At 36.4% G+C, this 10,673-nt stretch overlaps 2 protein-coding genes across 3 annotated transcripts; one reads left to right on the forward strand and one right to left on the reverse strand.

The window, feature by feature from the left end:
* The first annotated feature begins 122 nt into the window (after nucleotides 1-122).
* On the forward strand, nucleotides 123-5,859 carry LOC135087706 (metallophosphoesterase 1). 2 transcript variants are annotated; one of them, XM_063982462.1, is made up of 8 exons: nucleotides 124-430; nucleotides 543-735; nucleotides 865-1,006; nucleotides 1,906-2,072; nucleotides 2,242-2,324; nucleotides 3,027-3,314; nucleotides 4,182-4,333; nucleotides 5,742-5,859. In XM_063982462.1, the coding sequence occupies exons 1-8, from the start codon at nucleotides 305-307 to the stop codon at nucleotides 5,758-5,760; spliced, it is 1,170 nt and encodes a 389-aa protein (XP_063838532.1). In that variant the 5' UTR covers nucleotides 124-304; the 3' UTR covers nucleotides 5,761-5,859. The 2 variants fall into 2 exon arrangements, with proteins under 2 accessions (XP_063838533.1, XP_063838532.1); XM_063982463.1 differs by lacking the exon at nucleotides 4,182-4,333 and having other exon boundaries at nucleotides 123-430.
* Nucleotides 5,860-7,629: 1,770 nt separating this feature from the next.
* On the reverse strand, nucleotides 7,630-10,192 carry LOC135088257 (uncharacterized). Its single transcript, XM_063983134.1, has 3 exons — nucleotides 9,983-10,192; nucleotides 8,840-9,237; nucleotides 7,630-8,501 (listed from the first exon to the last, which is right to left on the reverse strand). Exons 2-3 carry the CDS (start codon nucleotides 9,122-9,124, stop codon nucleotides 8,316-8,318), a joined length of 471 nt encoding a protein of 156 aa, XP_063839204.1. The 5' UTR covers nucleotides 9,125-9,237; nucleotides 9,983-10,192; the 3' UTR covers nucleotides 7,630-8,315.
* Nucleotides 10,193-10,673: the final 481 nt, after the last annotated feature.

The raw sequence follows: 10,673 nt of genomic DNA on the forward strand, positions 1-10,673 counted from the left end.
CTTCGCTTTTAAATATAAAAATGGATAAGTATTCCATTAATGTGTTTCATAATAATTCTAAAAATTATGAAAGAACTGAGGCTGAATCGGACAATTGAAAAAAGTTGAGTCTGTCAACGTCAATCAATCTGACAGTGACATCTTAAGCCAGCTGTTTGTTTTGCCTCCGGTCGGAGTGTTTATTTATTTTATTTAATTCTAGATCAGAAAGAAAATACCTCATGTTTATTATCCGGGAATCTATATTTGTACAAGGATGAATCACCTGTGTGCTATATGTCTAAATTAGACAAAGATCCTAAATATGCCGGTAACTATTCGAAGGTGGCACCACAAGTTGTTCTATCGAACCATTCCTAGGTTTCTTATCGGCATTATTTTTATCTACATCTATTGTGAATACCTTATCTACTATGTGACTCAAATTCAGGTATGTTTGAAGTACTACCATGTTACCTTCATCTAATTTAAACTTAGTTAAACATTGTTTTCAAAACACATGATCAAGAGAAATGTTTAAACTATGTATTAAATATTTTTAGTGTGGCTGGCCAGCACTCAGCAAATCGCCGCCAGATGATGTAGAGCCTTTGTATGTCATGGTGTTGGCTGACACTCATCTGTTGGGCTCCCGTAATGGCCATTGGCTGGACAAGTGGCGAAGAGAGTACCAAATGCACCGTGCCTTTCAAACTGCTATGACTTTACACAGACCAGAAGCTGTATTTGTTTTAGGTAACACATAAAATTTCAATATTAAGCCCTAATCTTTGAATTGTGCTACTTCTAATAATTATTAGGTTTAAAGAGTTTTATTCTAATAAGAACTTCACTTTACTGACCTATATTTTTTTTTTATATCAGGTGACTTATTTGATGAAGGCAAATGGTGTTCCCAGCAAGAATTTAAGGATTATGTAGAAAGATTCCATAAACTTTTTAAGGTTCCAGATGGAACTACCATGTATGCCGTTGTTGGCAACCATGACATTGGATTTCATTATAGGTAAGTGACTTAATTGTTATCAAGCAGTCTTCAAATAAGTTTTGTTTTTTGTTTCTCTCATCATCTTCGGTCCTATTTACTTTGTGAAATTATTCAGGGTGTTAGGTAAATGGGTATATGAGCCGACACTAGCCCATGTTAACATGGGCATAATATAAATGGTATGGTGAACTCAGAAAATTGATATCTCCATTTTAATTATTTTAATTTTCATACAAATCAGATTTTATAAAATTTAGTAATATGAAAATAAAAAAAAAAAAAAATTATGATATCAAATTTTTGACTTCACCATACCATTTATATGCCCATGTTAACATGGGCTAGTGTCGGCTCATATACCCATTTACCTAACACCCTGTATACCTCTGTCTGTAATATATAATTTTAATTATTACACTTATAAATTTTAAAGCAAGAAACTTGTAAGAGAATCTAGAATTGCTGGACCAATAGAAAGTGATGTGTTCCGTAGGTAATTGATTTTGCTATTATCTTACTCTAGTCACATTATCAATCACATTTTATTGTAATATAAGTATAATAATATAATTGACCCTAATACGTTATTCTGTGATTCACTCATGATTGATATTTTTATTAATTGTTTTATTGATTAGAGTTAAATGTCAGAGAGAGTAATAAATAAAGTGTAATATAACATTGGAATTTATCATATCGCATATAATATAGCATTTTATTTTATTAATTTAATATAAAAATGCTGAACACAAGTTTCATGTTCTTTAAGGGTTAAGGGTTCATTAGTTAGTGATTAGAAATGACTAGAAAATATTATGCATACAAATTCATTTTAGAATATTATTTTTGGTTAGAATTTGGTTAATTGAAGTCTTTGAATATTGTTTCTTTTAATATTAACAATAGTGCATTCAAAGGATAACACCGCACCTCGCCCACCGATTTGAAAGCAAGTTGGACGCGCCTCCAGTCCGCCTGGTGACGCTAAAGGGGAACCATTTTGTGCTCATCAACTCCATGGCCATGGAAGGCGACGGTTGCACTCTCTGCTCCCGCGCAGTTAGCGAGATCGACAGGATTTCAGGTGCTTTATCAAGTGTATTTAACATAATATAATATTATTGTCTCGCTTCAGTACACATTGCAAACATTTTTGACAAAACTTTTAGTTATTCATAACTCTAATTTTTTTTAGACTCAGTACCTATTTTTGCACAAACCACATAATAATAGAAATTGTCTCTTGCATACAGATATCATGAAGTGTAGCAGTGGTTCTGCTCTTTGTAAGGGAAAAACAAGATTGGAGAAGTATAGCAGACCGATTTTGATGCAGGTGAGTTCACAATAGAGATGAGACGTATTTACTAGAACAGATCCACACACTAGGTATTTTACAGTACTAGGCGGCACCTATTCCAATTTTTTAAATACTTGATCCACCTAGTATTTTATAAATTACACGATTTCCGACCCTATCATCAAAGTAATAGAGGTTATTATTGCGTAATCCGTAATCGTGTATTACGCGCACCTAGTATTTCTCGCTAAGTTTATGTGCGAACGTAGAGATTCACTCCGTCTCTGTCTGACCAAACAAATTTGAGCGCGACGAAGTAAACGCACACAAACGTAGTCAAACCATATTCATGTAAATAAGAAAAAATGTGTAAATATTTTTATGAAATTGATATCTTTTAAATACGCCATCTTTTAAGTTGACAGTCCTAAGCCTGTTGAAGTATGAAGGGAGGAATTATTATTCAATTTCAAATTGCATTATTCATACTACGGTTGTATCTTTTAAAAAAAAATGTATTTTAAAGTCTTAATACGTGGATTAGTCCGCACTAGTCGCGTCAAGTATGCTAAATTACTACGTACTAGGTGGAATAGGTATTTGGATCGAGTATTAATAAATACTAGGAATAGGTGCACCTAGTATCAAAACCTAGTATAACCCATCTCTAGTTCACAAGCTTGACTTGAATTAGTCGATTTTTAGTAACAGAACATGATTCTTAAATGCAATTTTCAGCACTATCCCCTATACAGAGAGTCGGATAGCATTTGCACGGAGCCGGACGCAGCGCCTTTACCAGAGCGCAACAACTTGTTCGAGGAACGCTGGGACTGCCTCTCCAAAGAGTCTACTGAGTACCTTGTGGAAAGCCTGCGCCCGCGCGCGGCTTTCGGTGCGCATACGCATCACAGCTGCGTAGTGAGGCACAGTTTTGTGCCCACCCCTGACCATAAGATCGAGTTTGTGGAGTACACAGTGCCGTCCTTTTCGTGGAGGAATCGATTGGACCCTAAGTATTATTTGGTGAGGGCATTTACTTTTTTATCAACTTTTTATGAGCTGTGATTGACGTCACTTGCGGGACCTATTTTCCAAAGTCAAATGACCTAATTAATATTTATATACGTTATCATCGTAGGTATCTTACGTCGTTTTATACTTACGTACGTTACTTAGGTACTAACTTTTACTCGCGGCTTCGCCGGCGATTAATAATAATGTTACTTTACCTCTATAATAATAGTATGAGATTACCCGTCCCCTCTTTTGCTTTATTTTACCTGTTTATCTCGGAAATTGATATCATTTGAGATGTACTATTTTCCTTGTATTTAAAATAAATTATCGATCGTGAATCATTGGTATTTACAAGACTCCTTTATGTGCATACAACACCACAGATAAATGATGTAAAAGTCATTTCTTATCACTGTTTGTTTACGTATCTGAAAACAGCGAGTAATATCTAGTTTCGAATTTTATAGAGGTTAATAATGAATAGATACAAAAATACTTGACCATGTGTATGTAAACTGAGTTTATTGTGTTAATGATCTAATTTGCATTGACATTAATAGGCGTTCAGTGACGCACAAGCTGAAAGTTAAGGGATCTGTTACACTGGAAGCATTCTGCGGTTGCGGTCTGCATAATGTATGAACAACTTTGTTGGTGTCTGTACATTTCGTATTGATGCGACTTGACCGTGTGGGCACGAGCAAAGAACGCAACCTGCCTTTATCACTACCGCTAACAGATTGTTTTTCTCGGACCGCAGGCCAATGGGCCCTGACCGACAATAATGTACGTAACATGATGCGGGCTGCGTTCACTTTGACCGCAGAGTTCGCATCCAGTGTAGCAAATCCTTAACATTATGTTTTGTTGTAGCTTACCATAACGCCAGAAGAAGTGAGGGTTTCCAAATGCGGCATGCCGCGGGAGTGGACTATGCAGGTCACGGCGATACTAATGACCATGGCTCTTGTCATCTACCTGAGATATTTCAACTCTACCGCCCACTATTTTAATTACAAGCAATTGTAAGTTTTTTTCTCATAGAAACGTTCTTAACCCTTCATTTGGCAGTGATGCTTTTAAGCAACAATCACTTTGAATATTTCTACAGCACCAAATAATAAGTTTTGTGCAAATCATTAGATTTTGTTACGAAGCTTAGTTCAGCAAAACACTAGTAAATCGGTCGTCGACTGAGTTTTGAGTGATTTCATATCAATATTTCTGTCAGACGCCAAGATGACGCGCAATGAGAATAACAAAGACGGAAGTTTTATGATTTTGTACTATTTTATCATCTCTAATTGTTTTTGTTTTGTCTAAATTTTATTCATAATAAATCAAACTAATCATATAAAGCAATATTTGGCGTAGAAACTGTGTTTTCTAATACATGACATGCTTCCGAACCTCGATGTTGCCTAGAAGCATCAGTGCCAAACATCTAACAAAATAGGTTTAGCTTTTTGTTAATACAAAAGAGTGTCAATACACAATAAATCAATCATGTATTACATGAATAATGATATAGAGATGGTATAGTAATTACTTTTGATGCAATTATGGACCCTGTCGGGCACAGCATTTTAGGAGAGAGGAAGAATTTGCTGTCTGTCTCTGTGTTGTCTGTCTTCACACTTATACCGCTGAACTGATTTAAATGATAAACACATTTTTCTTGCGTTAAAGTCAACAACTATAGCAGATAACGGTAACATACCAGTTTCAGAAGCTAAAGAGAAAATAAAAAGCCAACTTTGGCTCGGCATATTGATCGTGAAGTATGATGACATACGTCATCTATCAAATGTTGGTGAAAAAGGTCATTGTCGACTTTGCGAAAATGGCCAAAAAAAAGTTTAATGCATAAAATGTGAAATACGATTGATTTTTTTAAGATTTTCATATAAAAAAAATAATTCTATAATATATCTCAATGTTTTATTTAAGTACCCCTATTTGGCAATGTGGTAAATAAGCAACAATCGTTTTTCGCGAAAATACCAACCAAATATTTTTTTTACTATTTTTCTTAACTTTATTTGATAGTAACAATTAGGTCTAAATAGATTTTATTGAAAAAATCAAACAATTTGTGTCTTGCCAAATGAAGGGTTAATAAGGTTTATGGTTACTATTTGGCGCTATCTGCCTCAACGCTCTACATTGAGTCAAAACCATAAGGTAAAGATTTGATGGACTCCATCTTCATGGCACTTTAGGTAGTGTGTAGTTATAAATCTTGCAACTCACGAAGCCGAGTGAGCTTTACATGGGTGGTTGCAAGCTTTACATGAAATAGACCGTATATGTCCATAAAATTTGCACCGAATGGGTCCATAAAATTGGCACCTATACATGAAAATTCTTTTTGACAGCTTTTTATATTGATAAAACTTTCAAAATAATGTGATGATTTATCCTTGTCCACAGATCGGGGAAGAAAGTTTAACATTGACACAAGTGATGTTCATCATTCCAACTTCCATATCGTGGTTAGTGAATACCTAATTTATTTTTGTTAAATTTTAATTAAACTGTCAAAACAACACTAAGCGTATTTTTATAAAACAAAATTACACCCATAGTAACTAGATTACTTAAATAAACAAGCTAGGTACTCAATATTTAATATTTATATTATTTTTAGATTTATTTGGTAGAGTTATCTCTCAGAATCAAAGCATTCACATTACTTACGCTCTATATAAATATTCAGTTTTTTGTCTAAATATAAATCATGATCGCATGCTGTCGTGTAGTAGGTACTGTGGTCGCAGTCACGTTAAACTTTTTTCTCGTCATGCAAATTTTGTTACTACTTTTCATACTTATTACAATACTGTCGTCTTAATTAGGTTGTTGCCCTCTCGTGATTAAGCCAGTACAAACGAGAATTCAAGTTTGTCGTACTATAAAAACCGATAGGCAACTTACGAGTATCATCCAGGCGCAATCATTTTTTGTTTAAGTGCCTTTTGATTGGCGGAAGTAATATAGAAAAGTCGGTATATTTGAAAAAAAAAAGCAAGAAAAAATTATTATGTAACTAACGTGTAAAATGTGTTTGTTTTTGTCGCTCTTAGGTACTCGTACGTTGGGCAAAATATTGTGTACTTAATAAATATTATCTTAACGAATGTTATTTTTGCCTATCCGACTAAGTACTTTCAGAAATAATCATGATAGGATCTATCCTATCGGTTTCTATCTATAGAAATCACCATTATGACTAATCGAGAGGAGGCGTGGCGTGGAGTGCTCACCTTCTGTGAAGCAGTCATTTCACAGAAGGAAGCGGCGGAGAGGGAGTGGGAAGTATCACCCGACGCTTCCATTGCCCGCCGATGACGTCTCGGGCACAGGAGGAGGCTCTATGACGTCCACCTACCCCTTCCTAATAGGCCTCGGCCCATCAGATACTGGGGGGTATCGGTGGCGTCTAAAGAATCTTAAGAGGCCGCGACAGCGCAGCACGTGTCCTGCGTGCCGCTCGCTGAAGGTTGAAGGCCTTCCTTGGTTTAGGGCTGCGCACTAAGCGAGCCGAATGCTGAGCAAGGAACGCGGACGAATGTTTGAGGCAAAATGCCGATAGTGATGTCCCGCGTTCCCGACTCATATTGCTTACCAAGGGCAACGTCAGATCTTTAGTGGGTAAGCCCTGCCCTTCTGACGGGCAGAACCCCACATAAACCACTAGCTGCCCCCGCGGCTAGAGGGTATAGAAATCCATGTATTTTTCTGACGAAACAAAAGATAGATTGTTGATATTGTACACAACGCAAAACAAAAAAAAGAAAGAAATAAACAAGAGACGGTACAATTTAGGCGGTCTATATCTCTATGGAATAATCTCTTCCAGAAAACATAAGGGAGATAACAGTTGTTTAAAATAAGTAAAAGAGTTCCCTGCATGTATCAGTGTTCGCGAACCCATACAAGCTTATATAAAAGTATTCAAGACACGTGCGAACTTTTATACGTAATATATATTATTCCTTGTCGTCATTTCAATTCAAGAAAGATAAGTATGACTCGTAGTTTGATAACGTTACTATGCAGATGTTTTTAAATGTATAGGTGTAATTATTATCACGTCACTTAAGTAGTTAGCCTTATAGCTTGTAATTTTTATCATGTAACTGCTAAATTATTGGACAACTAATTATATCAGGCGATGCTACCCGCCTGCTTTGCCTTGTACGGTCATTGCGTGTTTGTCGTCATCTCGTATCACTTAACTCGATAACCAGCTCGGATGAAAGGTGAGGTTCAACAATGCAGATAACTTTTAGGAGGTCGCTGATAAAAAATACGCGAATGAAATCATTAGAAAAATTTATTTCACAAAATAAAACTATTAGGAACTTTAAATTTAAGTATTAACACATTCATATCAAATTAATCATAATTCGATATTCATGTAAAGTTTTACATTCTTTCTTCAAACACTATCAATTTTCGTAAGAGAGCGTGAGGAATTAATACTGAACTATAACTAAGTAGTAAAAATAATTATAAACTAATAAAATAAATGCAAAAGCTATAAGTTATACAATACTAAATTGCTACTCTGTCTCAGCAGAGCAGACATCAAAAACAAAGGTACATAATTCAATTAAGACACTGGGTAGGTTGGAATAAGGTACAAATATCTACCTTTAAACAGAGCGCTCGCTATCATCTGACATTACTGAGTAAGGTTAACAAACACTTAAGTCTTGCTACATGAAAAGTTATTGATAAACTTAAATTAATTGCGGTTTAATTACATTAACGACAACTATGCTCTATTTTGCGATTGTTTATGATATTATGCACTTCAAGTTTGAACTTGGTGACAAGAGTCACTTGGATTGAAATAAACATCAATATGTCGTCTACTCAGACTTATTTACCTTTTATAGAACCTTAGTTCTGAACGTGAATCGCTGTAGAAAAAATATCGTGTGCTTGTAATCGCTATTGGTGGGAACACATCGTGGTTTCAAGTGATTAGTCTACCGGTTAGTCAGGTATGTCGCTGAGTCGCATGCCGCCGGGGCGCCGGTACATGCGTTCGTGCATGGGCAGCTCTCCCACGAGGAACCGGTCCAGGGTCTTGCCGGTGTGGCGGCTGTGGCCTGAACTCCTGAACGCGGTGCTTGCGTCTTGCCCCGCGTATTCCAGCATCACGTCTGCTCCACCAGGGTGCTAAAACAAAAATAGCCAGTTATAAGTTTGTGTCCAAATAAAACTTTTGGGGTCAGTAACATTCGAAGGTAGTTCAAACTGTATTCAATTACATCTAACTAGAATTTTTATTATGGCTCTACATCGTTATTAGGTACGAAATCGCGTGGTATTTTAGAAAATTACGAGTATTGAATCCTTGACCAGTGACTTTAGTCGGGATAGACAACCACTAAACCAGATAGATAACAATCACTTATCACAAATGCGTGATATGTCACGTTCGAGCTGATTGTAAACATTTGACGTTGCATTGAAAAGTATATAAATATCCTGGTTAGATCATTAGTTCAACTCACCTCATAAAGGAAAGTAGTTATGTCGTACACGCGGTCGTAGATGACCACCCAGCAGTCTTGAGGCGTGTCGTGCAGGGCGACTTCTTCCAGGGAGATGATGCGGTCTTTCGCATCGGGCGCCCCGGGTTCAGAACTGTCCGACCATTTGTCGGCCTTTTTCTCGACGGTCCAAGGGTTGACCAGTCGGAGCGCAGCCATGGTGAGCGCCATGATGTCCAGATCTTTGCTCTCCTGTTTGGGGATCGGAGTAGGCAGGCTCGAAGGCGCGGCTTGTACAGTTGCCATTATGGAAATGTCTTCTTTCTATAACTTCTTAAAACGTGTCTTGTCTATTCGTCTGCTAACGTCGTTCTCTTCGAATTGACTGAATGCGTTTGCTCGTCAGGAACCGCGAAACTCTGGAAAGGGATTACGAAACCTTATTAGCGCTTGCAATTTCACATTCTGCAGTTTAGGGTTGAAGATATTGTAACATTTATAAAGTCATAAAAAATATTAATATTAATTTAATGAGATAACTAATATGTAAATATTTATTTTATCTCTATCAAAGTGCAGAACTTCCGATTTTTAACAAAAAAATCTAATAGATCACAACGTTAAAATACGTTGCTTTATACAGGCGACTCTAGCTAGACAGGCGTGCGGCAGCCCTCAGGTGTGTGCTGAAGCGTGAATAGCACATTCGATACTCTCGGCTCATATTAGTTTACAGTCTAAGACCAGCCTAGCCTATACTACCACCAGGGGGGATTAGGGGCTGGAGTGATGCTATAAAAACCTTTCGAGGCTTCAAATCTACATAGTAACGCGGCAGCCTGTGAAGCCGTATCTACTTTTGACCTCTGAACTTAAAACAAAGATAAAAATATGGAGGCATTTATCAAAAGCTGCGAAAAACAATGATGTGGGAAAAAGTTTATCGCAAACGTATGTTTGACGTAAAGGGTCAGTCGGGAAGACGTTTTGGTGACGTTTTCGTATGTATGCAAAGGTTTGATATTCAATTGTTTTAATTAAAAAATATTATTGACTTGTTTTCGAATAGGTAATTGAACTCTATTGTACATTAAGGTGAAGGTTATTGATTGTTTATTTCTAATTAAAGTATAAATTATAAACAACATTATTATCAATATTTACCTTTTAATCAATGCACTGTGCCGAAGGACTCGTGTTATCTCTGCTGATGCTCAAAGCGCGGGGAATGACTGTCACACCAGTTGTCACTATACCACCACTGTTTGTTATTGTATTCAGTTTCCACTATTTCAAGGTAATGCATGAGAGCGTAGATCATTGCCACGAACTAATGTTTTGTCATGTATAACTTGCGATTTGTGAATGAGTGCCGGTTTGGCGCGCGGGAGCTTTTATACCGCGCGCGCACGCGCCGGCGATCTGATGTAACACCGCACTATCTTGCCTACAGCGCGCCGCACGAGCTACGGTTCCCTCAATTAACACGGGATTTTTGATAAGATTACTATTAATTTTACACTTAATACAGGAACTGATCTATTTTGTACACAGTTTATTTATAAATTAAAATATTTCCATGGTATTTCCATGGTATTTTCAATAGTTTTCAGTGATTGAGCCTTAGAAAATGACCGCATTATTTAAACTAACACGTGGATTGGAAACTTAAAAATAGAGAGCTAGATTATATTTTTACTTGTAATTATTTTAATAAAGTTTGAGTAAAAATTAAAGTTTGAAATTAGATGTGAAAATTTTATTTTTATTAACAAGATTATAGAATCATTTTAGGGATGTTTTTTTTTATATCAGTCAGTGGCATTTTAAAAAATGAACTTGACAACAATAGTAA

The sequence above is a fragment of the Ostrinia nubilalis genome, chromosome 3 (genome assembly GCF_963855985.1).
Source record: "Ostrinia nubilalis chromosome 3, ilOstNubi1.1, whole genome shotgun sequence".
NCBI lineage: Eukaryota > Metazoa > Arthropoda > Insecta > Lepidoptera > Crambidae > Ostrinia > Ostrinia nubilalis.

Bases quoted from the DNA above. Each gene is read 5' to 3' on its own strand.
- LOC135088257 (XM_063983134.1), bottom strand. From the start codon at position 9,124: ATGGCAACTGTACAAGCCGCGCCTTCGAGCCTGCCTACTCCGATCCCC. The intron at 8,502-8,839 runs GTGAGTTGAACT...TTTTTGTTTTAG, and splicing joins TAACTACTTTCCTTTATGAG to CACCCTGGTGGAGCAGACGT.
- LOC135087706 (XM_063982462.1), top strand. From the start codon at position 305: ATGCCGGTAACTATTCGAAGGTGGCACCACAAGTTGTTCTATCGAACC. The intron at 431-542 runs GTATGTTTGAAG...AAATATTTTTAG, and splicing joins ACTATGTGACTCAAATTCAG to TGTGGCTGGCCAGCACTCAG. The intron at 736-864 runs GTAACACATAAA...TTTTTATATCAG, and splicing joins AGAAGCTGTATTTGTTTTAG to GTGACTTATTTGATGAAGGC.